Here is an 18,904-nt window from a genome sequence, read left to right on the forward strand (position 1 = left end):
TATATATATATATATATATATATATATAAATATATATATATATATATATATATATATTATTAAATATGACCGAAAAAGTAAGATTAATAATTCTAACACGAATTTTCTCCATCTTTCGTACATTTCATTTCACTGTTGGTGGTAATTAAAAAATCAATTCTCCAAAATTCATTTTTATTTCTAGTCTGACGCGACACTTGAGCGCGTTTCGTAAAACTTATTACATTTTCAAAGACTGTTTCGTGTTCTGTCTTGTGTTTAGGAATTTAATACCCTATTAATACCACCTCACCCCATCCACCTCACTCAAATGTAGATATAAAGAAATCGAAGTTGTGTAAGTTCTATTCAGTTGTGTATGTGTAAACTAAAGTCTTTGAAAATGTAGTAAGTTTTATGAAACGCGCTCAAGTGTCGCGTCAGACTAGAAATAAAAATAAATTTTGGAGAATTTATTTTTGAATTACCACCAACAGTGAAAAGAACCGTACGAAAGATCGAGAAAATTCGTGTTAGAATTATTAATCTTACTTTTTCGGTCATATTTAATAATGTATGTCTACAGGAAAGACTGCTACCAAAATATACTAATATTAAAACGCACGACACAGCAGCAAGGAATCAAGCCGTCACGATAAAATATCGCCAGGATCTGATTCGTGATCAGATATACAAGGCAGAAAATGAAATCAAAGACAACAAAACGCAACTACTTCATGCTACAAACGAATGGAGAAATAGCAACATCGACGAAATTCTCCGTACCCGCATTGAACAACATCTCGACTACCTCACACACCGACATCACCTCAGCACTGAAACAAGGATCATCAAGAAACTAACAACGTTATATGGAGGACCTATGGCAATTCCACGACCAAGAGATAGCTTTCTGAACCTTGCAGGAATTAACCTCACTGATGACCAAGTCACTCTCCTAAATCTAGGTATAAACTGCCAAGTTATGTCCAGACCGAGTGAGATGGCCCGGAAAGTGGAGTTGGAAATTCTGTTGGACGACATATTCGACCTCGAGACACAAAAGAAGGTCACTACCAAAGATACCTTACAAGCAGAACTTATTGCGGAAGGAGGAAAGAATCGAGGCAACTACAGAAGCACCATACTGTCCCCCGAGCTCAAAGCGGCAGCTAAAAGCCTTCGTGAGAACAAGGAGATAGTTGTCAGGAGAGGTGACAAGTCGCCAATATACGTCATTCTTAAAAAAGACGAATATCTGGCGCAAATTTACATTTGCCTAACACTACATTACTTGAAAAGTCTAGCACATGTTGGAATAAAGTTAGGTTTAACCGAGGGAAGTACTAAAGCTACAACATGAGATTACTTGCCAACCACTAATCATATTTCAGTATGGAAATATTTACCAAGGTAAACTATCCCTGTATATACCAAGTATGCAGTACTTGCTAAGATTAACAAGGAATCGTAAACAGTGCATTGTCTTAACGAAAAGTAAAACATATTAAATATTTAATATTTAACATTTAACTAGGGTTTTATATTTGTTAACCTAAAGGAAAATCTTATAATAAAATATGTAATTGATTATATATGGAAAAAAAATAAAATAAAGAGATAAGAAACATATTAATTACAGCTTTCTCAGTGGAACGTCACTATAACATTGAGATACGATTCAAGGACTCAAGACTCTCCGGTATAAAAGCCCGGCATCACTGCTGCAAGACACACTCGCTCAGCTGTGGCCACAGCTAACCAACTTTTAGCCATGAAGCTCTTGGTAAGTTGCATTAACAATCGGACTCTCTGATATTGGTTAATATTTAATGTAATGTATTACATAAAATATCAAGGAAAGTAGTAGTCTTTTCGAAGAATATTTCATTTACGCGAATGAAAATATAGTACTTTACTGCTAAATATTATATGACTGTACGTGTGATTTTTCATATTTAGGTGCTTGTGATCCTGGCGGCTGCCGCTTGCGCTTCTGAGATTGAGAAGCGAGATGCAGAGCCCAGTTACGTGACGAGCAATTACGGTAGTGCTTACCCAGCATACAGTCACCGTTACCACAATGGAAAGAGGTCTGCCGAGCCAGAGCCTGAACAATCATACCCAATTTATTCCTCCGTCCTTCGACATGGTTATGATCGTCATTACTACAAGAGGTCTGCCGAACCAGAGCCTGAACCATCGTATCCTCTCTACTACGCTCCCCGTCATGGTTATCGCCGACATTTCTACAAGAGGTCTGCAGATCCTGAACCATCCTACTCAGTCTTCTCTAATTATGGTTACCGGCCACTAAACTATTATAGTCAACACTATTACTAGATTTCTGCTGACCTAAATGACACCATCTCTACTTACATTTAGGTCTATGGGGAATCAAACTATATGGTAAACCATCTCAACAATAATTTTCAGACTACGAGGCCTACATGACAAACAATTGCAAAGATCACACTCATCGCCAGGATTACTATCATTATGACATCAATGAGCTGAAATATGCATTAAATTATTCAACAAGTTTAATGTTATTTTGTTGAGTGTTCTGTTGTACAGCAAAGAAATAAATCTATATAATAATTGTTAAGTTTATTATTAATTATCATTTGCATCATTAATATCATAGTGGTATCATAACGATGAAAACGATTCAATGTGTTTCCGGTTGCTTGACATGGTTAAGATGTTTAATGTTGATATGGTTAATATATCTGGAAGAATATATTAACGTCCGTCAATAATATTGATGAAAAAAGATGTATGTAATAAATTAATTTTATAGAGAAAATACTTGTATATATTGCGATTTGGTACTGAACCTATGAAACGATTTGCGTGGAAATTGTATGCTTGCTTTAGGAGGCATGCGATGTATAGACGTATATTTTAAATACACACTACATGTCTAATAACATTTTGAAAAAACTTAATTCTATATAACAGTTTCCTATCAAATGCAATACAGTAAGTTCAGATTGAGATGTCAGCATTTAAATATTTTTAATATTTAAATGTATTTATATTTTAATAAAATTAAATATTTATATATAAATAAAATAAAAAAATATATTTTTTTTATGTATACTCTATACAGACGTTAGCTGGAAGGAATAGAGTTGGATGGGAAGGGGCCACGACTCGCCGAGCCAAAGCATCCATTTTATAAATATTGTCGGTTCTTTCCTCTGATGCAAATATGGGTAATATATGATATTAGTTTATAAGTAGAGTATTCTGAGTGTTGATGAAATATATTTACTGACAATTTTAGACGAAAAAATTTATATCAGCCCACGAGGGCTAGTTCACTGTACTCACCTATTTGTGTTTGCGGGGGTTACGCTCTGGCTCTTTGGTACCGCCTCTCAACTGTCAATCAACTGGTGTACAGATTCCTGAGCCTACTGGGCTCTTTCATATCTACATTTGAAACTTTGTATGGAGTCAACCTCCACCACATCACTGCCTTATGCATTCCATCTGTTAACTACCCTGACACTGAAAATGTTGTTTCTAATGTCCCTGTGGCTGGCTCATTTGGGTACTCAGTTTCCACCTGTGTCCCCTTATTCGTGTACCACCCGTGTTAAACAGTTTATCTTTATCTACCCGAATGGAGCCAGTTGGCCGAGCGGACAGCACGCTTTACACGTGATCCTGTGGCCTCGGGTTCGATCCCGGGCTTCGGCGAGAAACGACGGGCAGAGTTTCTTTCACCCTATGCCCCTGTTACATAGCAGTAAATAGGTACCTGGGAGTTAGTCAGCTGTCACGGGCTGCTTCCTGGAGGTGGCGGCCTGTTTGAGGACCAGACCGCGGGGACACTAAAGCCCCGAAATCAACTCAAGATAACCCTGTCAATTCCTTTGAGAATTTTGTATGAAGTGATCTTGTCTCCCCTTACTCTTCTGTCTTCCAGTGTCATGAGGTTCATTTCACGCAGCTTTTCCTCGTAACTTATGCCTCTTAGTTCTGGGACTAGCCTAGTGGCATATCTCAGAACTTTTTCCAGCTTCGTCTTTTGCTTGACAAGGTACAGACTCCATGCTGGGGCCCCATACTCAAGGATTGGTCATACATATAGGGTATAGAGAGTTCTGAATGATTCCTTACACAGGTTTCTGAAGGCAGTTCTGATGTTAGATAGTCTCGCATACGTCGCAGATGTTATTCTCTTGATGTGGGCTTCAGGAGACTAGGTTTGGTGTAACATCAACTTCTAGATCTTTCTCTTTGTCCGTTTAATGAATGACTTTATCTCTCATTCAGTATCCTGTGTCTGACCTCCTGTTTCCACTGTATAGTTTCATGACCTTGCATTTACTCGAGGTGGAACTTTAGTAGACATTTGTTAGACCATTCATTCAATCTGTCTAGGTCATCTTGGAGCCTCATATTATCTTCCGCCGTCCTTTTCCTCTTTAAAATTTTTGCATCATCAGCAAATAATGAAAGGAATGAATCTTTTCCCTCTTGAAGTTCATTTACATATATCAGGAACAGTGCTTAGCGCCACTCATGCTGTGAGTAAACATGCTGCCACAATGACAACAAAAAGGAGGCATGGTCCGGGACCATGCCTCGGGACACTAAGCCCCGAAATCAGCCCAAGATAACCTCAAGATGCAGTATATAGCGTATAAATTAAAGAGAGGAAAAATGTGGATAATAGATTAAAAGAACATAATAAGTATTGAATAGTAAATAACTGTTCATATGAGTGTTAAAGGGAGTTTTATAACACATTAAGTATAGTTACTCAGAATTTGTCAGGATACGCATGAGAATAACAATAAATACTATGTTTCAAGAATTGTAGGAAATTCAGGAGTTTTTATCAAGTGTGACCATCACGCCTCAACACAGAAGATTTCACTGACGCCTTTGAGATAAATTTAGCTCTGATGGCTTCGTGCCGCAGTTAATTTGTCAAACAGAATGTTTAATATTATTGTATATATATATATTTTATATATAAATGTATATATAAATATTTAATATATATATTTGTATATATATATATATTTGTATATATATATATATATATATATATATATATATATATATATATATATATATATATATATATATATATATATATATATATATTGATACTGATATATATACTGATACTGATATATATACTGATACTGATACTGAGAGATTCAGCAAGAATACACGATCCTGCTTTCACTGAATGTTCATATCAGTGGGATGTTCTTGCAGCCCCAGCAACCATTATTGAGCCAACAAAACAACACAAACAATCCGGCTGGGACCACCCTGTAGTGGAAAAAGTAGTTGATGCCATGCTCAGCGTCGCAACATCAGACAAGGAGAAAACCCGTGTCAGACAGTGCGTGCCAACCATGCAGGAGACTTCCTCCTGGCAGTACCCATGTCAGCAATGGGCACACGCCTAGATCCAGAATCCCTTCGTGTAGCAGTGGCCCTCCCCCTTGGTGCCCCAATTCACACTGAATACAAGTGTATTTGCAACAGAGTGGAAGCAGACCAATACGGACTGCATGGGTTGCATTGCGGAAGCACAAAGAGCTGGCATGCAAGACACAAAGAGGTCAATGACATCATCAGGAGAAACCTCGTCTCAGCTAGGTGCCCAGCGGAGAGAGAACCTCGCATCCTTGGTGTCCAAAACCTGGATTTCCCTGCACTTCGCCCTGATGGCATCACCATATACTCCTGGAAGGAGGGTAGACAGTTGGTGTGGGACTACACCTGTGTATCCACCTTGGCTGATACCTATGTACACTTCGGAGCTGATCACGCAGGTGGGGCGGCCAACCACAGGGAAACAGCAAAATCACTCAAGTACAGGAGACTGGAAGGTCAATACCTCTTTGTTCCCATAGCGTCTCAGACGCATGGCCCCTGGGGCAAGAGTGCCTTGGGATTTCTCAAGGAATTAGGTTCCAAGCTCATTGACGCCACCAGATACCCAAGAGCTTCCAGTGTTTTGTTTCAGCGTCTCAGTGTGGCGATCCAGAGGGGAAATGCTTGCTGCGTCCTCGGTTCCTGTCCGGAAGCGGAGGAGCTTCAAGAGATCCATAACCTTTAGGCATTTGTCTTGTATGTTTTGTAACCTTTAAATACACAATAAAGAACAAAAAAAAAAAAAGGAAGGGGGTGGTAGGAGAAATGCACACAAACTGTATTGGAGGGGACCTACATTCCCTCCAATGCGTTATGTGTGGTTTCCTCCGAGGTTATGGGTCCCCGTTCTTCCAGCCAGAGGTGGTACTCCCTTCCCTATTAATATATATATATATATATATATATATATATATATATATATATATATATATATATATATATATATATATATATATATATATATATATATATATTTATTTATTTATATATATATATATATATTATTAAATATGACCGAAAAAGTAAGATTAATAATTCTAACACGAATTTTCTCCATCTTTCGTACATTTCATTTCACTGTTGGTGGTAATTAAAAAATCAATTCTCCAAAATTCATTTTTATTTCTAGTCTGACGCGACACTTGAGCGTGTTTCGTAAAACTTATTACATTTTCAAAGACTGTTTCGTGTTCTGTCTTGTGTTTAGGAATTTAATACCCTATTAATACCACCTCACCCCATCCACCTCACTCAAATGTAGATATAAAGAAATCGAAGTTGTGTAAGTTCTATTCAGTTGTGTATGTGTAAACTAAAGTCTTTGAAAATGTAGTAAGTTTTATGAAACGCGCTCAAGTGTCGCGTCAGACTAGAAATAAAAATAAATTTTGGAGAATTTATTTTTGAATTACCACCAACAGTGAAAAGAACCGTACGAAAGATCGAGAAAATTCGTGTTAGAATTATTAATCTTACTTTTTCGGTCATATTTAATAATGTATGTCTACAGGAAAGACTGCTACCAAAATATACTAATATTAAAACGCACGACCTAGCAGCAAGGAATCAAGCCTTCACGGTAAAATATCGCCAGGATCTGATTCGTGATCAGATATACAAGGCAGAAAATGAAATCAAAGACAACAAAACGCAACTACTTCATGCTACAAACGAATGGAGAAATAGCAACATCGACGAAAGTCTCCGTACCCGCATTGAACAACATCTCGACTACCTCACACACCGACATCACCTCAGCACTGAAACAAGGATCATCAAGAAACTAACAACGTTATATGGAGGACCTATGGCAATTCCACGACCAAGAGATGGCTTCCTGAACCTTGCAGGAATTAACCTCACTGAGGACCAAGTCACTCTCCTAAATCTAGGAATAAACTGTCACGTTATGTCCAGACCGAGTGAGATGGCCCGGAAAGTGGAGTTGGAAATTCTGTTGGACGACATATTCGACCTCGAGACACAAAAGAAGGTCACTACCAAAGATACCTTACAAGCAGAACTTATTGCGGAAGGAGGAAAGAATCGAGGCAACTACAGAAGCACCATACTGTCCCCCGAGCTCAAAGCGGCAGCTAAAAGCCTTCGTGAGAACAAGGAGATAGTTGTCAGGAGAGGTGACAAGTCGCCAATATACGTCATTCTTAAAAAAGACGAATATCTGGCGCAAATTTACATTTGCCTAACACTACATTACTTGAAAAGTCTAGCACATGTTGGAATAAAGTTAGGTTTAAGACTTTTAAACCGAGGGAAGTACTAAAGCTACAACATGAGATTACTTGCCAACCACTAATCATATTTCAGTATGGAAATATTTACCAAGGTAAACTATCCCTGTATATACCAAGTATGCAGTACTTGCTAAGATTAACAAGGAATCGTAAACAGTGCATTGTCTTAACGAAAAGTAAAACATTAAATATTTAATATTTAACATTTAACTAGGGTTTTATATTTGTTAACCTAAAGGAAAATCTTATAATATAATATGTAATTGATTATATATGGAAAAAAATAAAATAAAGAGATAAGAAACATATTAATTACAGCTTTCTCAGTGGAACGTCACTATAACATTGAGATACGATTCAAGGACTCAAGACTCTCCGGTATAAAAGCCCGGCATCACTGCTGCAAGACACACTCGCTCAGCTGTGGCCACAGCTAACCAACTTTCAGCCATGAAGCTCTTGGTAAGTTGCATTAACAATCGGACTCTCTGATATTGGTTAATATTTAATGTAATGTATTACATAAAATATCAAGGAAAGTAGTAGTCTTTTCGAAGAATATTTCATTTACGCGAATGAAAATATAGTACTTTACTGCTAAATATTATATGACTGTACGTGTGATTTTTCATATTTAGGTGCTTGTGATCCTGGCGGCTGCCGCTTGCGCTTCTGAGATTGAGAAGCGAGATGCAGAGCCCAGTTACGTGACGAGCAATTACGGTAGTGCTTACCCAGCATACAGTCACCGTTACCACAATGGAAAGAGGTCTGCCGAGCCAGAGCCTGAACCATCATACCCAATTTATTCCTCCGGCCTTCGACATGGTTATGATCGTCATTACTACAAGAGGTCTGCCGAACCAGAGCCTGAACCATCGTATCCTCTCTACTACGCTCCCCGTCATGGTTATCGCCGACATTTCTACAAGAGGTCTGCAGATCCTGAACCATCCTACTCAGTCTTCTCTAATTATGGTTACCGGCCACTAAACTATTATAGTCAACACTATTACTAGATTTCTGCTGACCTAAATGACACCATCTCTACTTACATTTAGGTCTATGGGAAATCAAACTATATGGTAAACCATCTCAACAATAATTTTCAGACTACGAGGCCTACATGACAAACAATTGCAAAGATCACACTCATCGCCAGGATTACTATCATTATGACATCAATGAGCTGAAATATGCATTAAATTATTCAACAAGTTTAATGTTATTTTGTTGAGTGTTCTGTTGTACAGCAAAGAAATAAATCTATATAATAATTGTTAAGTTTATTATTAATTATCATTTGCATCATTAATATCATAGTGGTATCATAACGATGAAAACGATTCAATGTGTTTCCGGTTGCTTGACATGGTTAAGATGTTTAATGTTGATATGGTTAATATATCTGGAAGAATATATTAACGTCCGTCAATAATATTGATGAAAAAAGATGTATGTAATAAATTAATTTTATAGAGAAAATACTTGTATATATTGCGATTTGGTACTGAACCTATGAAACGATTTGCGTGGAAATTGTATGCTTGCTTTAGGAGGCATGCGATGTATAGACGTATATTTTAAATACACACTACATGTCTAATAACATTTTGACAAAAACTAAATTCTATATAACAGTTTCCTATCAAATGCAATACAGTAAGTTCAGATTGAGATGTCAGCATTTAAATATTTTTAATATTTAAATGTATTTATATTTAAATAAAATTAAATATTTATATATAAATAAAATAAAAAAATATATTTTTTTTGTGAATACTCTATACAGACGTTAGCTGGAAGGAATAGAGTTGGATGGGAAGGGGCCACGACTCGCCGAGCCAAAGCATCCATTTTATAAATATTGTCGGTTCTTTCCTCTGATGCAAATATGGGTAATATATGATAATATTTACTAAGACTCGCATTAATGCAAGGTTAAAGTGATATTAGTTTAAAAGTAGAGTATTCTGAGTGTTGATGAAATATATTTACTGACAATTTTAGACGAAAAAATTTATATCAGCCCACGAGGGCTAGTTCACTGTACTCACCTATTTGTGTTTGCGGGGGTTACGCTCTGGCTCTTTGGTACCGCCTCTCAACTGTCAATCAACTGGTGTACAGATTCCTGAGCCTACTGGGCTCTTTCATATCTACATTTGAAACTTTGTATGGAGTCAACCTCCACCACATCACTGCCTAATGCATTCCATCTGTTAACTCAGTTTCCACCTCTGTCCCCTTGTTCGTGTACCACCCGTGTTAAACAGTTTATCTTTATCTACCCGAATGGAGCCAATTGGCCGAGCGGACAGCACGCTTTACACGTGATCCTGTGGCCCCGGGTTCGATCCCGGGCTTCGGCGAGAAACGATGGGCAGAGTTTCTTTCACCCTATGCCCCTGTTACATAGCAGTAAATAGGTACCTGGGAGTTAGTCAGCTGTCACGGACTGCTTCCTGGGGGTGGCGGCCTGTTTGAGGACCAGACCGCGGGGACACTAAAGCCCCGAAATCAACTCAAGATAACCTCAAGATGGAGTATATAGGGTATAAATTAAAGAGAGGAAAAATGTGGATAATAGAATAAAAGAACACAATAAGTATTGAATAATAAATAACTGTTCATATGAGTATTAAAGGGAGTTTTATAACACATTAAGTATAGTTACTCAGAATTTGTCAGGATACGCATGAGAATAACAATAAAAACAATGTTTCAAGAATTGTAGGAACATCAGGAGTTTGTATCAAGTGTGACCATCACGCCTCAACACGGAAGATTTCACTGACGCCTTTGAGATAAATTTAGCTCTGATGGCTTCGTGCCGCAGCTAATTTGTCAAACAGAATGTTTAATATTATTGTGCAATATATATATATATATATATATATATATATATATATATATATATATATATATATATATATATATATATATATATATATATATATATATATATATATATATATATATATATATATATCTATATATATATATATATATATATATATATATGTATATATATATATATATATTTGTATATATATATATATATATATGTATATATATATATATATATATATATATATATATATATATATATATATATATATATATTTATATATATATATATATATATATATATATATATATATATTGATACTGATATATATACTGATACTGATACTGAGAGATTCAGCAGGAATACACGATCCTGCTTTCACTGAATATTCAAATCAGTGGGATGTTCTTGCAGCCCCAGCAACCATTATAGAGCCAAAAAAAACAACATAAACAAATACGGCTGGGAACACCCTGTAGTGGAAAAAGTAGCTGATGCCATGCTCAACATCGCAACATCAGACAAGGAGAAAGCCCGTGTCAGAGCAGTGCGTGCCCCCCATGCAGGAGACTTCCTTCTGGCAGTACCCATGTCAGCAATGGGCACACGCCTAGATCCAGAATCCCTTCGTGTAGCAGTGGCCCTCCCCCTTGGTGCCCCAATTCACACTGAATACAAGTGTATTTGCAACAGAGTGGAAGCAGACTAATACGGACTGCATGGGTTGCATTGCGGAAGCACAAAGAGCTGGCATGCAAGACACAACGAGGTCAATGACATCATCAAGAGAAACCTCGTCTCAGCTAGGTGCCCAGCGGAGAGAGAACATCGCATCCTAGGTGTCCAAAACCTGGATTTCCCTGCACTTCGCCCTGATGGCATCACCATATACTCCTGGAAGGAGGGTAGACAGTTGGTGTGGGACTACACATGTGTATCCACCTTGGCTGACACCTATGTACACTTTGGAGCTGATCACGCAGGTGGGGCGGCCAACCACAGGGAAACAGCAAAATCACTCAAGTACAGGAGACTGGAAGGTCAATACCTCTTTGTTCCCATAGCGTCTCAGACGCATGGCCCCTGGGGCAAGAGTGCCTTGGGATTTCTCAAGGAATTAGGTTCCAAGCTCATTGACGTCACCAGATACCCAAGAACTTCCAGTGTTTTGTTTCAGCGTCTCAGTGTGGCGATCCAGAGGGGAAATGCTTGCTGCGTCCTCCGTTCCTGTCCGGAAGCGGAGGAGCTTCAAGAGATCCATAACCTTTAGGCATTTGTCTTGTATGTTTTGTAACCTTTAAATACACAATAAAGAACAAAAAAAAAAAAGGAAGGGGGTGGTAGGAGAAAAGCACACAAACTGTATTGGAGGGGACCTACATTCCCTCCAATGCGTTATGTGTGGTTTCCTCCAAGGTTATGGGTCCCCGTTCTTCCAGCCAGAGGTGGTACTCCCTTCCCTATTAATATATATATATATATATATATATATATATATATATATATATATATATATATATATATATATATATATATATATATATATATATATATATATATATGCGGAAAATCCACAGAGAAATATGAAATGAGGTGAACGTTTCGGCTTTGTTAAAGCCTTTGTCAACACCAGACTGACTAAGGAGAAGGGAGAAGGGGGGAAGATATATAGGCCGACACCTGACCACCCCATCCCAAGGGTTGGTCAGGTGTAATTAACCAAAAACAGGTATAGCTTAGCGTAGAATGGTCAAAGAGGATTAAGCGGTCAGAGAATAAGGATGAAAGATTAAAGAAAAGCTTCATGAACACACAATATTTGAATATACAATTATAATGAGACATTGTAAGCCTCTCTATCAGAGTTGTTTCTTAAACTGTTGTGCAATATTATAACTTAAAAATGGATCAAGTTTGTACATTCCAGTACTAACATTAAGAAGATTTGGACACTGACTGATTAGAGCAGACTCAATCAAATTCCGTTCCACGAAATCCCCACAATTGGTAATGCTTTTTGCCCCATTCCAGTTAATATTGTGATCGCATAAACTCGTATGTAGATATAATGCATTAGACGTTTGGGCAGTTCTAATACTATAAGCATGTTGTGACAACCGCAATTGTAAGGACTTTCCTGTTTGTCCAAGGTACACAGAATCACAATCATTGCAGGGAATCGAATACACACAACCTGCTGTATCAGGGGAGTTTTTTATTAAATTGGATTTGATCGTACTATTAGTGAACACCAAATTTATATTAAGTTTCTTAAAAATCAGAGACAATTTTTCAAGTCCACTCGCATAAGGTACCACCAATGAGTTAATAATTTTTGGTTTCGCCTTAGGGACGTGATTATAAAACGTACGCTTGGCTTGTACAAACGAGAAATCCAAAAACCTCTTAGGATATTGTAAACTCTTCCCAATTTCATATATTTTAGCAATCTCTTCATCAAAAAACTCAGGGCTGCAAACCCTCAAAGCTCGTAGAAACATTCCTGAAAATACTGCCTGTTTAACTTTACTATGATGATTCGAATAAAAATGAACATACGACCCCACGTTGGTAGGTTTCCTATACACATTAAATTTGAACTTTCTAGTGACTCTATGAATCATAATGTCCAAAAACGGAAGAGTACCATTCTCCTCAGTCTCACAAGTGAATTTTATTGAAGGTACCAAAGAATTGAGTTCATTAAGAAAAACTATCTGGTCTTTGTCACACGGCCATAAGCACAAAATATCATCAACATACCTATACCAAACCACATTAGCCGGGATAATCCTGGATAAGATTTTTGTTTCAAAGAATTCCATATACAAATTGCTTAAAACTGGGGACAGGGGATTGCCCATCGCCATACCAAATGTTTGTTTGAAAAATTTTCCATTAAAACTAAAATAATTGTCTTTTATACACAATTTAATAAGTTCCAATACTTTATTGGTCTGCAAGCTCAAATTATATTTAGGCAGTTCCTCACGTAGAAATTCTAACAGATCATCAACAGGAACTTTAGTGAATAAAGAGGTCACATCGAAACTTATAAGTTTAAAATCAAAATTTAAATTCAGTGTGGATAGCTTATTAACTAAGTCCACATTGTTTGTCAAGTGTGAGTTGGAAATAGTACCAACTATAGGGGACAAAACTTTGACTAACCACTTAGTGAGTTTATAAGCCGCCGAACCAATTGAACTAATAATCGGCCTTGCCGGATTATATGGCTTATGAGTTTTTATAAGACCATACATGTAAGGAAGAGAGGGGGATCGACTTGTTAGCCTAGATATCAACTCTTTATCGCCTTTACACACGGTTTTAAGAGTTTTGTTAAAATGTGCAATCACTTTTTCAGTAGGATCTCTGTTAACCAATAGATAAGTATCCCTGTCTTCCAAGAGTAACTCCATTTTTCGGACATAGTCATCTTTATTCATAATAACTACTGCATTTGACTTATCAGCCTTGGTAATATGTAATGAACTATCTTTTTTGAGATTTTTGAACGCATGAACAAATCGACTTGGACAATTAGGAACAGAATTGTTAAGTAAAACGCCATACATCATACCTTTGCACACATTAATATCTTCAACTGAGACATTGCTATACTTTTCAAGATTGCTGAAACCTTTGGCAATATCTACATAATTGACTGTTCCGTTAGATGTGGCAAAGCTCAGGCCATATCCTAATGCAGTAATCGTGTCATTATCAAGCTGTCTATCCGAGAGGTTTATAACAAAATCCCGGTTGGAGTGTTTATTCCAGTCACTTTGTTGAATAAGTTTCTTTAATTTGAAATCAAGTTTAGTACTCACCTTTCTGCAGGTAGACCTCAAAGTAGTATAACAGTAATCCATCATACAACGGTTCCACTCAGGCGGAATGGCTTGGAGAAAAGCGTACTTACAGTTATTCACAACTTTAAAACATTCACGAACTTCAAATTTAAGTAAATCGATGTTTTTCATAAGCACTATGCGGGGTATCTCATCAAACGGCTGATCTGACAATTTAAGAACGCTGTTGGGTAATAATGAACGGGGAAGCACTTGTTCACTGAGGCATTTTCGAAGAAAACGAAGACGAATTTTTAAGGAATGAGATTTCACTAAAGCAGAACGAAGTTTAGTAACAAAAGGTTTAAGGGAAGGGTAGAGAGAGGAGAAGGCAAGAAACTGGCACGTGGTATCCATTGATGCAATTGACGATCACAAAACACTGATCATTTTATGCGGAAAATCCACAGAGAAATATGAAATGAGGTGAACGTTTCGGCTTTGTTAAAGCCTTTGTCAACACCAGACTGACTAAGGAGAAGGGAGAAGGGGGGAAGATATATAGGCCGACACCTGTCAACACCTGTCGGCCTATATATCTTCCCCCCTTCTCCCTTCTCCTTAGTCAGTCTGGTGTTGACAAAGGCTTTAACAAAGCCGAAACGTTCACCTCATTTCATATTTCTCTGTGGATTTTCCGCATAAAATGATCAGTGTTTTGTGATCGTCAATTGCATATATATATATATATATATATATATATATATATATATATATATATATATATATATATATATATATATATATATATATATATATATATATATATATATATATATATTTATATATATATATTATTAAATATGACCAAAAAAGTAAGATTAATAATTCTAACACGAATTTTCTCCATCTTTCTTACATTTCATTTCACTGTTGGTGGTAATTAAAAAATCAATTCTCCAAAATTCATTTTTATTTCTAGTCTGACGCGACACTTGAGCGCGTTTCGTAAAACTTATTACATTTTCAAAAACTGTTTCGTGTTCTGTCTTGTGTTTAGGAATTTATTACCCTGTTAATACCACCTCACCCCATCCACCTCACTCAAATGTAGATATAAAGGAATCGAAGTTGTGTAAGTTCTATTCAGTTGTGTATGTGTAAACTAAAGTCTTTGAAAATGTAGTAAGTTTTATGAAACGCGCTCAAGTGTCGCGTCAGACTAGAAATAAAAATGAATTTTGGAGAATTTATTTTTGAATTACCACCAACAGTGAAAAGAACCGTACGGAAGATCGAGAAAATTCGTGTTAGAATTATTAATCTTACTTTTTCGGTCATATTTAATAATGTATGTCTACAGGGAAGACTGCTACCAAAATATACTAATATTAAAACGCACGACCCAGCAGCAAGGAATCAAGCCTTCACGATAAAATATCGCCAGGATCTGATTCGTGATCAGATATACAAGGCAGAAAATGAAATCAAAGACAACAAAACGCAACTACTTCATGCTACAAACGAATGGAGAAATAGCAACATCGACGAAAGTCTCCGTACCCGCATTGAACAACATCTCGACTACCTCACACACCGACATCACCTCAGCACTGAAACAAGGATCATCAAGAAACTAACAACGTTATATGGAGGACCTATGGCAATTCCACGACCAAGAGATAGCTTCCTGAACCTTGCAGGAATTAACCTCACTGATGACCAAGTCACTCTCCTAAATCTAGGTATAAACTGTCAAGTTATGTCCAGACCGAGTGAGATGGCCCGGAAAGTGGAGTTGGAAATTCTGTTGGACGACATATTCGACCTCGAGACACAAAAGAAGGTCACTACCAAAGATACCTTACAAGCAGAACTTATTGCGGAAGGAGGAAAGAATCGAGGCAACTACAGAAGCACCATACTGTCCCCCGAGCTCAAAGCGGCAGCTAAAAGCCTTCGTGAGAACAAGGAGATAGTTGTCAGGAGAGGTGACAAGTCGCCAATATACGTCATTCTTAAAAAAGACGAATATCTGGCGCAAATTTACATTTGCCTAACACTACATTACTTGAAAAGTCTAGCACATGTTGGAATAAAGTTAGGTTTAAGACTTTTAAACCGAGGGAAGTACTAAAGCTACAACATGAGATTACTTGCCAACCACTAATCATATTTCAGTATGGAAATATTTACCAAGGTAAACTATCCCTGTATATACCAAGTATGCAGTACTTGCTAAGATTAACAAGGAATCGTAAACAGTGCATTGTCTTAACGAAAAGTAAAACATATTAAATATTTAATATTTAACATTTAACTAGGGTTTTATATTTGTTAACCTAAAGGAAAATCTTATAATATAATATGTAATTGATTATATATGGAAAAAAATAATAAAATAAAGAGATAAGAAACATATTAATTACAGCTTTCTCAGTGGAACGTCACTATAACATTGAGATACGATTCAAGGACTCAAGACTCTCCGGTATAAAAGCCCGGCATCACTGCTGCAAGACACACTCGCTCAGCTGTGGCCACAGCTAACCAACTTTCAGCCATGAAGCTCTTGGTAAGTTGCACTAACAATCGGACTCTCTGATATTGGTTAATATTTAATGTAATGTATTACATAAAATATCAAGGAAAGTAGTAGTCTTTTCGAAGAATATTTCATTTACGCGAATGAAAATATAGTACTTTACTGCTAAATATTATACGACTGTACGTGTGATTTTTCATATTTAGGTGCTTGTGATCCTGGCGGCTGCCGCTTGCGCTTCTGAGATTGAGAAGCGAGATGCAGAGCCCAGTTACGTGACGAGCAATTACGGTAGTGCTTACCCAGCATACAGTCACCGTTACCACAATGGAAAGAGGTCTGCCGAGCCAGAGCCTGAACCATCATACCCAATTTATTCCTCCGGCCTTCGACATGGTTATGATCGTCATTACTACAAGAGGTCTGCCGAACCAGAGCCTGAACCATCGTATCCTCTCTACTACGCTCCCCGTCATGGTTATCGCCGCCATTTCTACAAGAGGTCTGCAGATCCTGAACCATCCTACTCAGTCTTCTCTAATTATGGTTACCGGCCACTAAACTATTATAGTCAACACTATTACTAGATTTCTGCTGACCTAAATGACACCATCTCTACTTACATTTAGGTCTATGGTAAACCATCTCAACAATAATTTTCAGACTACGAGGCCTACATGACAAACAATTGCAAAGATCACACTCATCGCCAGGATTACTATCATTATGACATCAATGAACTGAAATATGCATTAAATTATTCAACAAGTTTAATGTTATTTTGTTGAGTGTTCTGTTGTACAGCAAAGAAATAAATCTATATAATAATTGTTAAGTTTATTATTAATTATCATTTGCATCATTAATATCATAGTGGTATCATAACGATGAAAACGATTCAATGTGTTTCCGGTTGCTTGACATGGTTAAGATGTTTAATGTTGATATGGTTAATATATCTGGAAGAATATATTAACTTCCGTCAATAATATTGATGAAAAAAGATGTATGTAATTAATTAATTTTATAGAGAAAATACTTGTATATATTGCGATTTGGTACTGAACCTATGAAACGATTTCCGTGGAAATTGTATGCTTGCTTTAGGAGGCATGCGATGTATAGACGTATATTTTAAATACACACTACATGTCTAATAACATTTTGACAAAAACTAAATTCTATATAACAGTTTCCTATCAAATACAATACAGTAAGTTCAGATTGAGATGTCAGCATTTAAATATTTTTAATATTTAAATGTATTTATGTTTAAATAAAATTAAATATTTATATTTTAATAAAATAAAAAATTATATATTTTTTTATGTATACTCTATACAGACGTTAGCTAGATGGAATAGAGTTGGATGGGAAGGGGCCACGACTCGCCGAGCCAAAGCATCCATTTTATAAATATTGTCGGTTCTTTCCTCTGATGCAAATATGGGTAATATATGATAATATTTACTAAGACTCGCATTAATGCAAGGTTAAAGTAATATTAGTTTATAAGTAGAGTATTCTGAGTGTTGATGAAATATATTTACTGACAATTTTAGACGAAAAAATTTATATCAGCCCACGGGGGCTAGTTCACTGTACTCACCTATTTGTGTTTGCGGGGGTTACGCTCTGGCTCTTTGGTACCGCCTCTCAACTGTCAATCAACTGGTGTACAGATTCCTGAGCCTACTGGGCTCTTTCATATCTACATTTGAAACTTTGTATGGAGTCAACCTCCACCACATCACTGCCTAATGCATTCCATCTGTTAACTCAGTTTCCACCTCTGTCCCCTTGTTCGTGTACCACCCGTGTTAAACAGTTTATCTTTATCTACCCGAATGGAGCCAATTGGCCGAGCGGACAGCACGCTTTACACGTGATCCTGTGGCCCCGGGTTCGATCCCGGGCTTCGGCGAGAAACGATGGGCAGAGTTTCTTTCACCCTATGCCCCTGTTACATAGCAGTAAATAGGTACCTGGGAGTTAGTCAGCTGTCACGGACTGCTTCCTGGGGGTGGCGGCCTGTTTGAGGACCAGACCGCGGGGACACTAAAGC

At 37.1% G+C, this 18,904-nt stretch overlaps 3 protein-coding genes across 3 annotated transcripts in view; all 3 read left to right on the plus strand.

Moving 5' to 3' along the window:
• The first annotated feature begins 1,753 nt into the window (after positions 1–1,753).
• On the plus strand, positions 1,754–2,322 carry LOC138352673 (uncharacterized). Its single transcript, XM_069305248.1, has 2 exons — positions 1,754–1,765; positions 1,942–2,322. The coding sequence occupies exons 1-2, from the start codon at positions 1,754–1,756 to the stop codon at positions 2,320–2,322; spliced, it is 393 nt and encodes a 130-aa protein (XP_069161349.1).
• Positions 2,323–8,099: 5,777 nt separating this feature from the next.
• On the plus strand, positions 8,100–8,668 carry LOC138352674 (uncharacterized). The gene is made up of 2 exons (XM_069305250.1): positions 8,100–8,111; positions 8,288–8,668. The coding sequence occupies exons 1-2, from the start codon at positions 8,100–8,102 to the stop codon at positions 8,666–8,668; spliced, it is 393 nt and encodes a 130-aa protein (XP_069161351.1).
• An 8,189-nt stretch (positions 8,669–16,857) lies between these two features.
• The window catches only part of LOC138352675 (uncharacterized), a 17,833-nt gene continuing 15,786 nt past the window's right edge, over positions 16,858–18,904 (plus strand). The window contains exons 1-2 of the mRNA XM_069305251.1: positions 16,858–16,869; positions 17,046–17,341. Coding sequence (XP_069161352.1) covers positions 16,858–16,869; positions 17,046–17,341 — 308 coding nt within the window. The remainder of the gene's footprint in view (positions 16,870–17,045; positions 17,342–18,904) is intronic.

This window comes from Procambarus clarkii, chromosome 54 (genome assembly GCF_040958095.1).
Source record: "Procambarus clarkii isolate CNS0578487 chromosome 54, FALCON_Pclarkii_2.0, whole genome shotgun sequence".
Taxonomy (NCBI): Eukaryota; Metazoa; Arthropoda; class Malacostraca; order Decapoda; family Cambaridae; genus Procambarus; species Procambarus clarkii.